Source organism: Lithobates pipiens, unplaced genomic scaffold (genome assembly GCF_037356315.1).
Source record: "Lithobates pipiens isolate NorthernLeopardFrog02 unplaced genomic scaffold, aLitPip1_a1.2 Scaffold_8, whole genome shotgun sequence".
In the NCBI taxonomy this organism is placed as follows: domain Eukaryota; kingdom Metazoa; phylum Chordata; class Amphibia; order Anura; family Ranidae; genus Lithobates; species Lithobates pipiens.
Window position 1 is genome coordinate 276,390,850 of NW_027507903.1, and position 18,716 is coordinate 276,409,565.

The following is an 18,716-nucleotide window of genomic DNA, read 5'->3' on the forward strand; positions in this document are numbered from 1 at the left end:
GAAAGTGCATTGAAAGTGCACTTGGAAGTATAGTCACTCTAAATCTAAGAGGTAGATCTGAAATGAGTGGAAGCTCTGCTGATTTTATAATCCAATCATGTGCAAGCTAAAATGCTGTTTTTTTATGTTCCTTGCATGTCCCCCTTGGATCTACAGCGACTTTACTTCCAAGTGCACTTTCAGTGCTCTTTCAAGTGCACTTGCAGTGCAAAGTGGATTTTCCTTTAGTAAATACCCCCCATGTGTACATTTGTAGGTGAATCTCAGAGACCCATAGAAAAAATAATGTTGAAACTTTGTTTTCCATTTTCAGTAAGTGCCTAATAGATGTATCAAGATATTACAATTTCGGAAGTTACACGTTATAAGCAAAAGCAGAGATGAGTTTATTGTCTCCAGTGGGACTTTGAGAAGAACTTGTGAGCTGGGCTAAGAAGTGAGTAGTGTAGAGGAAGTAACAGAAAAGCTGGCCGCAGACATTACTGGAAGGTTAGACATGTATCAAGCACTCTGTTATCCTGTAAGCTTGGCTCAAACAATTATACAGGAGGTAAGTGCTATACCGATAACTGCAGGTACAATATTATTAGGGGCAGGTTCCCTAATTTGCTTCCTTGAATATTTTGTCGAACAGCAAGTGGCTGTTGAGGCAAGGAGACACACACAGGCATTATAGCTCATTCAGCTTGAAATAATATGACATGTACACAAATCTGAGGTCAGATAATTCAATTTGTCTGCAATACATAGGTAAATATGCTTTCTTTTCAAACATACTTACAATTAACTATTATGTTTGGGAAACATAGCTGCTGTAAAGTAGGCTTAGAGCTCTATATATGTTTGTATTAAACCCAAGCATGCTAAGCAATTAAGTGTAATGCTTACAGGTATTTAGAATTACTCAGAAAAGTACTTCTTGTACAAAGGCCCTGGCCCTAGGATGGTAGAGCCATGAAAACCATTTTACCTGTGCAACAATCTTTATCTTAATGGCTGTGTGCACCCATTGTCACATGAATCAGGTCTCTGTCACTTTCAGAACATTACATTGTATATTTGAGTAATGACTGGAGGAGTGGAGACTGGAGAAGTGCCTGCAGCAAACGGATGACATCATAATTCATTTGCCAGATGTTTGCTCTGAAGCAGATATTGAAAGACTGTTCTTAGCCACAGTTACTTGGCTAAAGCTCAAAAAAAATCATTAAAAAAGTCACAAGACACTTCAGTAAAACAAAGGTACTGATAGGTCTACTTTAATATCATAGCAAATAAATGGCTGTGTTTTATATTTGTATGCACCATGTAGTATTTTCCCTGTTTAGCTTACATAAAAAATGCTCCAAAGCCATCTGTATTTATGGCTCTGCAAATAGGCTTGATTTCTACTAAAGATTTAGTGCCAGGATTCTGATAGGAATGACAGAAGTTAGTGTTGCATGACACTGTCAACATACATATTTATGCCTTCTGTGAAAACAACAATTTGTAATTCATGCCATCAAATGGATTTTTATCATGTTCACAGACTAAGTGCCATTATTACTTGAAAACAAAAGAGACTGTCACATCTTTCATGTGTCAGGCATGTACCCAGTGTATAAAACATACAAAGAGAAATAGAAGCACAGATTATCATTAAGCTGTCAGTCTGGACAATTTGGGAAAGAATATGTACATCTATGAAGAAGACAGTCAGGAGAGCTTGAAAGAATGGAATTGTGTATGCTAAGGCATAAGCTCGTAGCTTATTATTTACATTTCTTTTTTTAGTTACATCTAACTTTAATAATAATAATAATTTTAATTAATCATATACGCAGTATGTTTGTTTACTGAACAGTATGGGGTTTATTTAAAGGCAAATAGACTGTTCAATTTGCAAAGTGCAATTGCACTCTGCAAGAGCAGTTGTTCCAGAGTTTAGTAAATGAGGTAAAGATTCACTTTGCAAAGAATACCCAATAACGTGCAAGGAAAATATGCACATGATTGAATGATGAAACTCAACAGATCTTCTAGTCATTTACTAATCTCTGGAGCAACTACTCTTGCAGAGTGCAACTGCACATTTTATTTGCCTTTAGTAAATCAACCCCTATGAGTCTACTTAACTGCTTCAGCCCTGGAAGAATTTACCCCCTTCCTGACCAGAGCACTATTTGCAATTTGGCACTGCATCGTTTTAACTGACAATTGCGCGGTCATGCGACTACAAATTATAGCGTCTACAAAATAGGGGATAGTTTTATGGTATTTTTATTATTTATTTATTTTTTACTAGTAATGGCAGCAATCTTTTTTTTTTAGGACTGTGACATTATCGCGAACACTTCTGACAATTTTGACACATTTTTGGGACCATTGGCATTTATACAGCAATCATGCTATAAAAATGCATTGATTACTATAAAAATGTCACTGGCAGGGAAGGGGGAGATCAAGGGGTTAATTGTGTTCCCTAGTCTGTGTTCTAACTGAAGGGAGGAGGGAACTGTATAGGGGAGATGACAGATTGCTGTTCATACTCTGTATGAACAGACGATCTGTCTCTTCTCTCCTCAGAGAACCGGAAAGTGTGTTTACACACACAGATCCCGGTTCTCTGTGTGTCAGTAGCGATTGCGGGAGCCCGGCGGTCACGATCACCGGCAGGCTCCCGCAGTCACTGCTGACACACAGAGAACATTCACATCGGCTGTGGGGGTGAGCAGTGAGCATGCTCCCCTAGTGGCCACAGGGTGAAGTGACGTAACATGACATTGCTTCGTCCAGCCATGCCATTCTACTACACTACAACTGCAGCGGCTGGTCAGTAAGTGGTTAAATTAACTATAGCATATAACATTTTGTAATTTTCATACACAATTACAAAAACATATAAAAGGTGTTTTGGAGGAATTAAGACATACAGTATTGATATTGTGAGGAGACATTTTTACACACATCTGACTATCTGTCCCTGAGCTCTAAATACATCTTATAAGGAAAAAAGTGCTGCCTTAGATACAGTACAGTGTGAAGTATCTATACAGCTTTGGGCAACCCATATCCAAATGTCTGATTATCTGAAGAGCGGTGGTGAGCAATTTCTCACAGATCTCATTTCTCTTGCCACTTACAGATGCCAATTCTCTAACTGCTTCTCAGTTTTCTACTTAACTAGATTTCAAGTTGGCAACAAGTGCTTATTGTACACCATGTCATTTTGCAACTCGTTTCATTTAAAACCACTTGCCGCCTGCCTAACTAGGAAATTACTTCATTACTTTGACGTCTAATACTGGGGTCATGGCTGAAGCTAGATACAGTAACCCAGTAAAAAATGTTTTCCCTCAAGAGCCAGTATTTCTAATAAAAGTGGTGCAAGTGGTGTATTTGCTGCACTTTTAGAAGGAAAGCGGAGGGGAGAGCGCGCCCTCCCGCCACTTTCCGTTGGTTCCCGGGCTTACCTGGATGATTGGTAGATCCGAGAACCAATCTGGTGCTGGTGGCTGGGCACAGAGATGAGCAAAGAAAGATGTCCTTTGCTCATCACTGTGGCCTAGGAGGACCCGAGCGTCATCATGATGTCACTTCTATAGTAGTAGGTAATAGTAGTATGTAAACAAGGCCATTTTTTTTAAAGCAAATGTTATTTGATCTTTTGCTTTAAAGGGTAGAGGAGATATTTAGGATCTTTTAGACCCCAGATTTCTCCATAAAGAGGACCTGTCATGCTGTATTGTTATTACAAGGGATGTTTACATTGCGATAGCAATAAAAGTGATACATTTTTTTTTAAATGGACAGTGTAAAAATTTTAAAAATGTAATAGAAATAAATTACTTTTTTTGTCAAAGTGCCCCATCCCGCGCAGAGTGGTGAATGCTTGTGCCGTGTTTTTGCATCACACACGTGAGGTATTACCGTGAACATCAGAGGGAGAGCAATAATTCTGGTACTAGACCTCATCTGTAATACTAAACATATCCCAATGACACACTACTATTAATGCACTGGTTAGTTATGTAGGGATTGGTTAAACCTGTGTCCTGTATGGTTGCTGACTCACCTTGGGGATAAGGTACAATGTTACAGGAGAACCAGGCAGCTTGAACACAGGATCTTTATTACAAAAAATATATCACTACAAAATCCTGGGTTAAAGAATTCCACCTCACCTCCACCTCAGTTGTGATTTAAAAAACGATTCATCTTGCATAGACAACCATCTGACTGTTCATACTCCTGCATACTTTTGGCAGGTATTGGTAGATCCATGAATGTGCAGTATGTAAATGCATCTGCTCCATCCAAGACAACATTGTCTCTTTTTTTTAAATCACAACTGAGGTAGAGGTGATGGTGGACTATTTTAACCCAGAATTTTGTAATGACATATTGATGATATATTTTTGTAATAAAAATCCCATGTTTAAGCTGCCTTGTCTTTATGTAACATTCTTGTTTTGGGGTACCTTATCTCCAAAACGTTTTTTTGAAGCATGACATGTTAAGTATCCATTTACTCGGCTTAACGTCATCTTTCATATCTTACAAAAAATGTGGGTATATATTGTGGGTTTTTTTGATTATTCATTAAAGTGACATTTTTCCCCAAAAACTGCATTTGAAAAAACGCTATGACATAAACAATTGCAACAACCGCCATTCTCTAAGGTCTCTGCTAGAAAAATATACAATGTTTGGGGTTTTTAAGTAATTTTCTAGCAAAAAATATTGATTTTTACTGTAAACAACAAGTGTCAGAAAAGGGCCTGGTCAGCAAGTGGTTAAATAAGCCCACATTATTGAAGTATAATTCCAGACAGCAATGATAATCTTGACGTGTCAATTATTTGTCCCACAAAGATGTTTTACTTTACTCTCTTAGCTCCAAACAGTCTACATGTTGCAGAGTTTAAAAAGGTTTCCTCCTAAAATCCAGGTAAGAATAATCAACCTTCCAACAGATGACTAGAAGAAAAAGAAGGCTGTTTTTAAAATGTTCTATAGTTGTGCCCTTTCTTTAACAATCTTACTGATTGGCCAGTGAAGGAGCAATAGGACACAGGTAATGTTACTCCTGTTTCCTCCTCTCATGCAAGCATGCTAATTGTGCTAGATATGCAAAGAATAGCTCTCCAATTGCACCTAAGTACTGGCCTTTTCCTTCTGAGTCCTAGTTTTGCTGGGCTGGGGATTACAGAAACTAATGTAAAGACAAGTCAGGGTAAATATGTCAATCATATTTAAAAACATTTTAATGAAATGAATAATGAATTCATAATTAGAACAATGTTTTTTTTTAAATTATTTGTCAGTTCTTTAAGTGACTTGGTAGTAATGAAATAATAAAATGTTCTTTTTAAAACATACCAAAAATAGTAAAATAAGATGAGGGTTCTCTGGGAGCCAAACATTATCATCTGGTGGGTAATTTCCTTCATAGTGAATCCCTTCACCATACATTTCAACCATTTTCACAAGATCAGCAAGGGACACTTCTACTATACTTCGCTGAAGATTGGACATTAATGTTGCCAAACAGCAAAATAAGTGATCCATCTTTTTCCTCCGTAACTTCTGGTAAAAAAACAAAGCACAAAAATTTTAGTTATACGACTGTATTCATGTTGTTGCAAATAAAAGTGTTGTGATGTGATAGATATATATATATATATATATATATATATATATATATATATATATATAGACACACAGACACACACATCAAGAAATCAAGAAATATATATATATATATATATATATATATATTTCTTGATTTCATTGAAACCTATGTATTGTATAACAGGTTAAAAAAGTTCTAAATATGATAAGTGCATGTAATATAGACAAAAGCATCAGTTACACAAAAAGGAAAGAAAAAAATTAGCCAAGTTAAATATTTCTGATTGATTTCTCATTGTTCTCCATTGTCCATGCAGAGAATGTTCACATACTGGAACTTACAACTCATGTGAGTTCTGTAGAAAACAATATTTTCAATGGTGGGTCATTACCTACAAATGACAGTCATTTAACATCTATGGCCAGCTTAAAAACGTGCACAATTGGTTAGAACATGCACAAAATGCTGTGTTTTTTAAAATGTACATTTTGCACCGTAAAGTGTAAATATGCCTGCAGGATATCTGTGCATTCAAAACCTTTCAAAATTGGTTCACATGTAGTACATAAATGCAGATTTCAATGCACATTTTCTAAAAGCTATTACAAAATAAATAAATAAATAAACAAACATTGGAGGAAGCTCAATATATATTTGTTCACACTGAATGTGGGATGGAAAGGGATACTGAAACCTGTATTAAAAATGATGCAAGTCTGATTTAAGTGCCCCTACAGAGCTTTACCATGCTATTCAAAAAGAATGGGCTGCTCAGCACACAATAAAGTACTGGTATTAACAGGTCCCTAATGAAGTCACTGGAGTTTACGCTATGAAAATAATAAAGTAACAGAGCATAATACTTAATGTTATTATCTGATTATACTCATGTGATGCATATGGAACTCATAAGAACACCTATGTGAAACCTTTAAAAAACATTAGGTTAAATGTAATCTAGCCGTAACATAGCTGTGCCACGTCTCCATTTGTAGGCCTGTGCACTTGTCAATTTATTTTAGGGTTTTCTGTCTGTTGGACATTTCATCTATTTTAAATTATGTACAGGCATACCCTACTTTTAAGTACACAATAGGGTTTATTTACTAAAGCTGGGAAGTGCAAAATCAGGCTCACTTCTGAATAGAAACTAATGGGCTTCTAACCCTAGCTTGTATAATCAAGCTTTGGTAATACAACCTGGAAACTCATTGGTTTATATGCAGAAGTGAGCCTTATTTTACACTTTTCAGCTTTACTAAATAAACCCCATTGTGTACTTAAAAGTGGGGTATGCCTGTATGAAACAGGAGCAGGAACAACTCCTGTAAAGGGATCCCATAATTCTCTAGCACAAATTGCCTGCAAAAATCATCACTACAGAAAATGTACATGGAGAATATTGTAAAAGAATATAATTTATAGAATACATGCTATGCATTTTTCATGGTAGACGATTTAAAACGATGCAATGTTTATATCTTTATACATATGTAGCAAATCCAGCTCAGAATACTAATCTCTAACAGATAATCTGCAAAGTGACTGGATTAGTTACAAGTTCTTTAGGGGGAGTCCCAGCAGCTTTAGGAACACTGTGGTGATATTCATATACACATAGGCACTGCAGTGATAGCTTATTTTTGATAAACTAAATCAAACTGAATCATCAAAATTCTGCTCAAATCATTTCAAGTTCAGTTCAACATGTTAAGTACAATAGTAACAAAATAAAAAAAAGTGGGGATTAAACATGATCCAAAGAGTACAATAGGATTTGCATTCATTTGAAGTAAATGTGCAGCTCAGAAATGCTAAACTTTAGAATGATAAACACTCTGAGCTGCCACTATGTCTTAAGTTATCCATTGTATGGCTTTTTCAACAGACATAGCATTACATTTTTTACAACCATTTTTTACCTACATGACTTAAACCTTTTTAGACCTATGGGGTTATTTATTTAATTGGCCAACATGGAGTAATCCAAAACAACTCATCAACACATTACACTAATGAAAAGTTAAATCCTGAACAGCTTCTATGAAAGCCTTTACCCGGAAAGAACCCCAAAATGGTGTTCAGGTCTCCGAGAACCCCTGCTTAAATCAACTTATCAGGGTTTAAAAATGTTCCATTGGTAGTCAGTAGGAAGAATGAAACTCTTACAGTGGTGGTCAAAATGCTACCTTACAGGCAGCTAAAAGGGCCACTAGTGTCCTGCTGCTGGCTCAATGAAGTTGAGAACTATGCAGGCACCATCAAATGGGGATAACAAGTCATATCTAACAACAACAGACCCTGCTAGAGAATGGCTATGATTTTTCAGAGTTTGCATAGTGCTTTAATTCTCCAAATGAACTCGTTAGAGCCAAAGCAAAATCAGTATTTTAAATATGGATGTATATCTGCAATGGTTTATATACTGTTGTTTATTTTATTTAGTCATATGTTTATTCTACTAAAACAAAACCAGAAATATTCTATAAACCTCTACCTAAGCATAGCTATATACATAGCAAGCAAGTCTTTTCAAGAAGTCTTTTGGGTAATCTTCACAAATTACACTGGTTAATTTAAGTTTCCATAAATTGGTTGACACAATTAAAAGGTTCAGTCCTTTCAAATATGTCATTTGTTAGGTATAGGCACTGTCTGGTGCACTATGACACCCAATATTTATTGTGTGCACTAGTAGCAAATTCAAGACACTATAGTTATTATTAGATAAGAGTCCAAATATCTCATCACTGAAGTCCTGAACCTGTCCTTACTATTTTAAATCTGCAAAATACCTGTTTATCAATTTTGATTCTTTAACAAACCCCATCAGTCTGAATGCTACCTTTTACAACCAAGGCTCCCCTGCAGTGACGTCTTAACATCAGAGTTCTAACTCTTGGACATTGTGCTAGTTTGTTAATACAGCACTGACAAGACTGCCTTAGAATTGGCACAGAGGTTAGGCAGTCAGAAAGGAGTTTAACTGGGCCTCCACTGCTAAATAGATTAGCAGTATCTGTAGCAAACAAGAGCTGTCCAGACAGATTTCCTTAAGGGTTATTATCTTGATTGGTTTCAAACTATTAAAATAACAACATTTCTTGCCACCACATTTTAACATTTAACATGAATATTTGCAATTTGTTAATATCAGTCGATAGATCTGTTGAATATTTATATTGCTATTTCTCTCTCTGCTCTTTGACTGTATTTGACAACTCTCCCCAGGGAGGACACTGGGAAGTTGCAAATCAATAATTCCATTGACAGCAGGCCCTCATCAATAGCTGTTTGTACTTGCTTCAGCTTTTGTGACCAGTATCAAAGCAAGACCAATTCTCAAGCTTTGGTATAGCAGAGGCTTGGAAAAACACATGTGGAAATATTACACCCCAATCCCAATCCTTTCTCAGCTTATATTCAGAATGTGTGTGTAGCTTTCCACATTGGCAGAAAAAAAAACTAATAATGACAAAAACAGCATAAACAGAGAGAGCAAACCACTACTTCTATATGGAGAAAACTAAATTTCAGCTGTCCTGCCTGCTTGGAATCGGTGCAATATTTTTGCAATACGGGTCAAACCAGGCACACATGCTAAGCTGATGGTTTAGCCTGGACAAACTGGACTATTCTCAATGAGCCAAATGCCACATTGTCTGCCTTCAATTTACTGCACACACAGTATATCTGCCTATCAGTCAGTGTGTCTGCACCTTTCTCATCTGTTCTTGGTTCAAAAAACCCCTGTTTAATAAGGAGTCTCCATTATTACTGTGACTGTTCAGCTAACCTGCCACCTGGCTTCCCTTCCACCTAGGTTCCCTTCCACCTATCTGTCTAAACCTTAAGGTTAAATTTTTCTAGATTTTCTAGCCTGGTCTTTCTACCTAGACTCTGTAAAATTTTCAATGCAAATACTTACCAATATCTATTACAAAAAGGCAGCAAAGAGAATCAAACTATACAATTCTGAAAAGCAAGAATCATTGTTTATTACAATTGGTAAGCAGAAACTTACTAATTGGTATTACTGACCCAAGCAAGCAAGGAATACCATTGCCCAGTAATTTTACATTATCAAACTATGTTGCATTAGGCTAACCATATTGATCAATGCCATCCAACTTTTGTACAAACATGTACCGCCCAGAGAAAAAGTTTGTCTCCCCTATTTTGCAAACTATCTTTCACACAAAGACATATATGCTGATCTATATCTTGTTGGTCAATGTCAATGCACCAATAGTATATCCTTAAAGTCATTTCTCCAAAGCAAGGAGGTAAAGGGAGTTTTCTCATTGTTCTTGGGGAAAAAAATGTGTCTCAAATAACATCTAACATCTCCATTAAAAAATTGAAAAAAGTCCTAGAAAATAAAACATGTTTCTATATTTAACAAAATTTGTGTATCGTTAAATTTGTATGCCAAGTACAGTTTTTATATAACACATCATAATTAACGTCCAACATGAGATACTAATAAAAGAACATGCTTACCTCATCATGTGGCATCTCAGATTCTATGCTCTCTCTGTATTGAATCACAATGTCACAGCAGTCTCTAAGCCATGTCTTTTGGAGTTCTTCAGATTTCTTTATGGCATCGCTTCTTATGCGATTTATGAACTCGTTTATCTTCATAGGCACAAAATGCATAAGGCTGTCAATTTCAAGTAGTCTAAAATTTGCATACCTAAAAACAAGGACAAGACAGGCTTTAAACTTGTTGTGTTTGTGTGTTTATACAAATTATGAATCTACAGATCTAGGTTAGCAAAGTATTTTTGCATGATGTTTATGTTACATATTCATCACCTTCCTCTCAGAGATTATGACTTTTCCCTTCATCTCACTGTTTGCACACAATTATATATCAGACTGAGTCATGGGACTTGCAGCATTATCACCATATTTTTTTTTTTTTTTGTTTTACAAATGGATTTCTGATTCCCTTTATAGCATGCAGTTGCAATAAAAACTGGAAAATGAGCAAAGCTCAAGAGACTTTGCAGCTCATATATGAGTACCTTGAGACTCTGAGCTGATCTAATTTTTCTCCCTCCCAGGGTCTAAATATTGAAATTAGAATGGTAACATTTATGGGGCAGGAAAACTGAATTTAGTGTGTTACCAAAGCTACCTTACTTTACAAAAAATATTACAGGGTATAGAGAACATTTTAAAACCAAGAGATGCTAGCAATATACTAAAATATAACTAGTATATAGGTGGAAAATAGCTCATGGTAACATAAATATTTATGTCACGATTACTACACTGAGCAAAATTATAAACCTAACCTATTTGTGTTTGCCCCTATTTATCATGAGCTGAACGCAAAGATTTACAACTTTTTCTATGTAAACAAGAGGCCTATTTCTCTCAAATATTATTCACAAATCTGTCTAAATCTGTGTTTGTGAGCACTTCTCACTAGGCATTAGGAATGTCCACCAGAGCTGTTTCCCTTGAATTGAATGTTCATTTCTCTACCATAAGCCATCTCCAAAGGCATTTCAGAGAATTTGGCAGTATAGCCAACTGGTCTCACAACTGCAGACCACATGTAACCGCATCAGCCCAGGACCTCCACATCCAATATCATCACCTCCAAGATTGTCTGAGCCCAGCCACCCAGACAGCTGCTGCAACAATCAGTTTGCATAACCAAAGAATCTCTGCATAAACTGTCAGATACCATCTCAGGGAAGCTCATCTGCATGCTCGTCATCTGGGGTCTTCACCTGACTGGAGTTCGTCGTTGCAACCGACTTGAGTGGGCAAATGCTCACATTCAATGGCATCTGGCACTTTGGAAAGGTGTTCTCTTCACAGATGAATCCCAGTCTTCACTGTACAGGGAAGATCACAGACAGTGTCTATGGCATTGTGTGGATGAGCCGTTTGCTGATGTCCACCTTGTGGATCGAGTGGCCCATGGTAGCGGTGGGGTTATGGTATGGGCAGGTGTATGCTATGGACAATGAACACAGGTGCATTTTCTTGATGCCATTTTGAATGCACAGAGATACCGTGATGAGATCCCGAGGCTCATTGTTGTGCCATTAATCCACGACCATAACCTAATTTTGCAGCATAATAATGCATAATGCAGATAATGCATGGCCCCATGTTGCAAGGATCTGTACATAATTCATGGAAGCTGAAAACATCTCAGTTATTGCTTAGTCAGGACACTCACCAGAAATGTCTCCAGTTGAGCATGTTTGGGATGCTCTGGATCGGCGTATACGAAAACGCGTTCCAGTTCCTGACAATATGCAGCAACTTCTCGCAGCCATTGAAGAGGAATAGACCAATATTCCAAAGTCCACAATCAACAACCTGATCAACTCTATGTGATGGAGATGTGCTGCACTGCATGAGGCAAATGTTGGTCACACCAGATACTAACTGGTTTTTGGACCCCTCCGACCCCCCAATACAGTAAAACTGCACATTTTACAGTGGTCGTTTATTGTGGTCAGCCTAAGGCACACCTGTGCAATAATCATGCTGTCTAATCAGAATCTTGATATGCCTCACCTATGAGGTGGATGGATTATTTCGGCAGAGGAGAAGTGCCAATACAGATTTAGACAGATTTGTGAACAATATATGAGAGAAATAGGCCTTTTGTGTACATAGAGCAAGTCATAGATCTTTGCATTCAGCTCATGATAAATAGGGGCAAACACAAAAGTGTTGTGTTAATAATTTTGCTCAGTGTAGTTACCTATATATAAACCAAAATAATTCTAGTGTCTGAAAATATGGGTTGAATCCTGGCACATACACTGCAGGAAATGATAATAGTTACAGCAAAAAGAAGTGGGTGTTGTCCACAGCAAACAATAGTTAATTTGGTATTTTGTACTTGAAAATACGGGCTGATTGGTTACTATGGGCAACTCAGATATTTTTCTTTCCTTTAAAAAAAAACGTACCAATTTGAGGTAAGTTATTTGCTTTACAAATAAGGCAAATGTTGAAATATGTTTATTCCTTCAGTTATATGCATGATGATTTGCCTTGCAGTCATACAATTCACCAACTGTGATTACTCAAATTCCTAAACTGTGATTTTCTGCTAATAGCTAGATGTCATGAAATTATTAAGGCCAATCTAAAAATTATGGATATCAGATTTCCATGTTTTAATAATTGCTATTCTTAATGTGGAGTTTGTTTACTGAGTTCATTTGCAGGAGTGGAATTACAGTTTCAAGTGATACAGATGTACAAGTTAAGAAATATTTACTGGATCTTGCTGTGCATGTGTTCATGTCATCATAAATATAATAAAACAACAGAACAAGAGCAGAGTTTAATACAAAACAGACAATAATGGTTAAAGTAACCCCCCACCAGGTATGTAAGAAGCAATAATAATCATACTTTGTATAGAAGTGAAGCAACACTTTAGACATGACTGGATGTGTAATGTGCAAGTTGTTCTTCAGTTTGATATATGCTGCTTTAACACTTTCATGCCATGGAAACTGGTGCCGTCCAGCGCTTTTAGATATCTTGACAAACAAAACAAAAAAAAAACACAAAGAGAAAGGTCAAAATGAACACTAGAGATTATTCTTATTGAAAGAAGAGGAGATGCTTTTCAGTAGAGGTAGTCAACCAACAGTAAGTGAATTTAAAATGCTTGGAATAGATTTACCTATAAACTCACATAAAAAAAAATACACACACACATGTCCGGCGGTCATCGTGCCCACTGGGCATTGGCATCAGTTCTGGCGGAAAGCTGCAGGCATGCACACATTCCTCCAGTGGCGCTCACACCCCTCTAGTGGTCAAAAGGTGAAGCAACGTAAGGTAATGTCATTTCACCCAGGGGAGCCAGCCTGATGCAGTACAACTGTGACGGCTGGTTGGGAAGGGGTTAAAGTCTAACTGTTAGTAAAGGTATACTCAATTACTACTTGATACTCGACTACTTTGACTCTGCTGTCATTCTTCTATCTTTTTATTTTATACAGAGTCAACAAATACTATAGTGCAAAACATATAGTGACCAATGTCCATATCAGTGCTTTACAAATATACACACCCTGGCCACTGAGTATGGAAAACCAGTAACCCCCCAGTATTTTTGAGTTTTATGTAAGTACTAGACTGCTTCCTATCCATTCCCCTATCTCTAAGGAAAGCCTCACAAAATTAAGACATGTAAAGGAAGTATAGCCCCTGTGGGAACAGAATCCATGACTCTAACCCTGCAAGAGCACCATGTTGATGGTAAACAAATGCCATGTGTTGCAATGCAGAAAATGGGTAGAAATCATACTTTAGTGACAAGACTAAAGCTGCAGAAGATTAACTCTGGTTGTTATGAGTTACTGCACATTATTTTACTCTAATTTTTTCTTTTTTTATTAAAATAGTTGTATCTAAAGCTACAGGCAAAAATGTCAATGTAATTTATTTTATCAGCTATTTTAATAGCTTGCTTCTATCATAAATGCGTTTATAATAAATAAATTGCAATATGTAATTTCCAAATGTATAAACGCCCCATTAGCCCAAATGCAGCCAACAGTATAAATGTAGGAAACAGTAGCTCAAATTAGCTCTAAGAGAAATTGGAATGATGGGAAAATTGTAACTAAGCATTTCAAGAACTTGAACTGTTTTCTTATATAGAAGTTTCCTTTCTAATCTGATGCAAATTCTTACAACAGACCTAAAAATCCCATCTCTTTGGAATGATTGCTGACAATGAATAAAAATAGTTATCTGAAGCACTGTGCCCAGATTTAAATAACAATACACAATGTGTATACTGTCTGACAGTTTTTCTTTAGCAGTTCTCCCTGTGGCTGCCACTCTTCTTATTTCAATGCAATCACCCTGACCGCCTGTCTCCTTCCTTCCTTTGTCACTTTCTATCATCATGACCACAGCGATTTTATTACTGGCACTATTCCCCTTTACCTTTGCACATTTCAGATCTGTATCTACAGCATGCGTAAAGGGATCACATTAACAGGAAAGGTGATGGATGTGAGAAATGTGATGGCAGTACTATACCACCTTGCTATGCAGTCCTCTGAGAATTGAAAATGCTCCGGTAAACCATTGTATGAGCTCCATCAAATACAATGTTCCCACCGGGCCAGCTCCATTACAAATATTGGTCTCATTTGTTCCAGACATGAAGCACGCTCAATTTTTCAGATCCCACAAAAGCTCTTCAACTCCTATCATATTGTGGGCTATGAAACTCATTATCAAGGAAATAAATGTCCTGTTTCTTTGGAAGGACTCATGAGACATTTTTTTCTTGACATATAATTCTCTTGGCCACTAATAAATCTAAAAATAAATAAAAAGTTCTCCAGTACATACTGCGAGTGAAGACAGAAAAGCCTTGGTAACTCAGTAAGGCAAAAGGACATATTGAGTAAGTGCAGCATCAATAGAAGTGCAACATGCAGTAACCGATAATAATCATTCAAACCACTTTGCAGTAATCTGACCACAGTCAACTGAAATCTGATTGAATGTACTGCTGTATTGCGCATCTTTTTGACCTGTGTTGTAGTAGTTTAAATAAAGTAGTCGTCATGAACATGCAATGGTATAGACACATTTTAATACAGTTATAACTATGCAGGCACCATAATTGCTTTTGCTCAGTATCAGAAATGATCTTTCTTACCTTTTTACAATTTTTTTTTATCTAACAAATGATTTGTATTTCAGTACATTACAGAAAATTACACAGCCCTTCCAGACTGTACAGCCAGGTTTCAACTCAACTGATTTGTTCCTTGTGCTGATTCCCCTTCCCCCAGCCTGAGCTCTGTTGTAAAGTGGATCACACAACGATGATCCTATGTCAAATGCAGGTACTTATATAAAATAAAAAATAGAAAAGAGAGGGAGGAGAGCTACAAAAAAAAAGGGGGATAAGGGGGGTTGGCATGTTATGCTAGCATATACAGGACCAGCGAGAGGGTGAGGGAGAAGTCAAACCCCAAAACAGGTGTCCATTAGAATACACACATGTTCCAATGGAGCCACATTTTTGAGTATTGCTCTCATCTATTCTGAGCAGTAAGCACTAAGTCCTCAATCCTGTTAATGTCCTCTACCTTGTTTAGCCCCAACAGGACAGAAGGAAGGTTAGGGGCCATCTTTTTTAAGGCGATGCAGCCTTTGTCAGTGTTAAGCAAATGATGAAGGACCGACTTCTTGTATATCCTAACAGAAATGTCAGAAAAGTGAAGAAGGAAGAAGGCAGTGTCATCTGGGACTTTTGGGTGAGCCTTCACAAGCTCCTTCCAAAAATGGTCTACTTTTGAACACAACCAAAAAATGTGTAGGAACACCCCCTGTCTCTCCCAGCATCTTCAGCAATGGTCTGAGGCCTCTGGGAAGCAAAGTTGGATAACTAATGGAGTATGATACCATTGGTTTAGCAACTTGAAGTTGCCCTCTTGAATACGGGTGCATATGAAAGACTTCAGGACATTCAGGGTAAAGGAGCTGGATACTTTTAAATAGATTTTCACCAGATAGATTAAGTAGAAGTCAAGCTAGAATTAACTAATCTTAAAACTGCTCTCAACATCCTTCTAACACCTATACTATTTACCCCGTGGAAGAAAGATGCTTATACCCAACTATTTTCAGGGCGCTCCAGTCCAGTACATGATCAGTTCCCAGCAGCCAGCTCCAGGTGAGCTGAGGAATAGTTGACAACTGATGTCCCATAGTAAGCCTATGGGTGACATTACTGCATAGGCATCCCCTGTTGTTGCTGCTCACTCCTCTCCCCTGAAGTTAGCCAATGGGGAGATCATGTGTCTCCTCTATGGGGGATCGGATGAACACGGACCATCAGTCTGTGTTCATCTAATCCACTCTGCATACGGATAGAAAAATAGCAGAATCAGACCATAGCGGAGACGGATGATATTGGGTGTCTACGGATGTTCATCCGCAGACACCAGCTATCCCATAGGGATGCATTTATGTCCATATTTCATCCGCAAATGGATGGATGAAATACGGACATACAGTCCGCATGTGTGAAAGGGGCCTTACTGGAAAACGATGTGTTTGTGGACTGTAATATTTTTATCGATGCACAAATGATTAAAATCAATATTGTTAAGCAATTTCTTTTATGGAAACAGTTTATGAGGCATAGCAACTGAAAACCATCAGAAGGCTAAAATAACAAACAAAACAAACCATACAGAGCAAAACTACTAACCTTTGGGGATATTTTAATTTCAAGCCTCTGTTGCTCCATCAGATCTAGTAATATATAGTCTACAATGGACTTCTTAATAGCATAGATATAGTTTTCCTCTGCCTCCTTAAAACACACACAAAAGACAACAAATGGTAAAACGGTTAAATAAAAGATTTAAATACTTGAATATCAAAGCTGTAATGATTAATAATACACAAAATATGACCAACAGACATATGAATTAAGGGAAGGCAGATAAAAATGATACCTTACAATGCATTTTTTTTATATATAAAGGAAAACCTTGGATTGTGAGCATAATTGTAATCCAAAGCACGTGTATATCAAAGTGAATTTCCCCATAAGAAATATATAGAAACTCAAATGATTCATTCCACAACCAATTATTCATAGGTCCTTCAGTTTATAGTCCATATAAAACAATTATAGCAATTTGACCAGGTTGTGTAACCATACAATTTCCATCCACAAATGGAAGCCTCCACAAGGGGATTAAAAGCAAAATCTATCAGGAGCTACAGAGTATGAAAGAATAGAGAGGTGCCTCTAAATGTAGCAATATGGTTACATTTAATGAAGGTACAACATTTAGCAACTCACATGGTTGATATTTAAAAGAGGCACATTAAGTATGCAGGCATCCGGAGTAAAGCTGTCCACATGGACCTGCCTCCGCACTGCCGACTCTCACCTATGTCAGTCTGCAATCATGACCGGAAAGACTACTCTGCTGTAGAGTGATCTGAAAGCATGACTTGAACCGCTCGTGGAGTGCAACGTGGAAGGGATGATGACGATGGCGGTGAGGAGGATGGTTTATGTGTACAACTTTCTCCCAGATGCCTGAATACTTAGATGTGCCTATTTTAATCATCAATCATGTGAGTTGCTAAATGTTTTATCTTCATTAAATGTAACTATATTGCTACACTTAGAGGTGCCTCTATTGTCTTTTATACTCAGTTGTGACATGATGCTACTTGTATATTAAATCTCAAATCTATGTCAGCACCTATAGAAAAGTGGAGAAAAGTGACACTGGCTTCATGTATTTATGTGAGAAAAGAACAAAGAACTCTTCCTTCAAAAACACTGATAAATAAGGTCACATGTGTAAATGTGCAATAACTATCTATGGACTTATCTTTCTGCATATATAAATCTGTTCTACTCTTTATTTAGGAAACTACATAGAGAGGGAGTTTTGGCACAATCCTATAAAGAGGCAGACCTGGTAGTTCATTATAAAAGAATTTGTCAATTACGGGATCCTTCAAAGGTCCTTAAGCAGACTTATACGCAGAATTTAATTTGAAGCAATGTCATCAATCTTGCTGGAAAAAATACTTAAGGACAGTTAGAAAACCTGGAATACATTTACTATACAAAATGCTACATCAGGCCCCTTTCCTTAAACTTGGTTTTGTGATGTCAGCTGAAATGTAGTCTCAAAGTTTAAGCAGAGAAGTTGATAAAAGGCTTGTGGTCATGACAAGGAGAAAAAAAATGCTACGGAAAAGCTGTTTCTCCAAAAAAATGTGTTATGTTTCTAATATTCTCTTTTTATCCATTCCACCAAAACTATAATTGCTAGTTCACACTAAAACCCATGCCTTTATCACCCCCTCCCACCTTTCTTTTTACTAACACCGATTGTTTAATTGGTGTTGACTAAATTTGGCAAACAATAATTACATTATGTATGGAACTCCACACATTCAAAATATTCTTGCAGTCTATACTAATTTACTGAAATGTTGAGTACTATATGAAATCCATAAATCATGACCCTCTGGATCACGTTTTTTCCAAAGGAAGTGACTGTAAGAAGAAGAATGCAATACTAAA

The 18,716-nt window shown here is 37.0% G+C and overlaps 1 protein-coding gene across 1 annotated transcript in view; it reads right to left on the minus strand.

Moving 5' to 3' along the window:
* Positions 1-18,716, minus strand: part of LOC143962680 (dynein axonemal heavy chain 3-like) — a 2,426,925-nt gene that overhangs the window by 2,067,798 nt on the left and 340,411 nt on the right. Inside the window, exons 8-11 of the mRNA XM_077472045.1 lie at positions 16,866-16,970; positions 13,022-13,152; positions 10,121-10,316; positions 5,365-5,571 (exon numbers count right to left, since the gene is read on the minus strand). Coding sequence (XP_077328171.1) covers positions 5,365-5,571; positions 10,121-10,316; positions 13,022-13,152; positions 16,866-16,970 — 639 coding nt within the window. The remainder of the gene's footprint in view (positions 1-5,364; positions 5,572-10,120; positions 10,317-13,021; positions 13,153-16,865; positions 16,971-18,716) is intronic.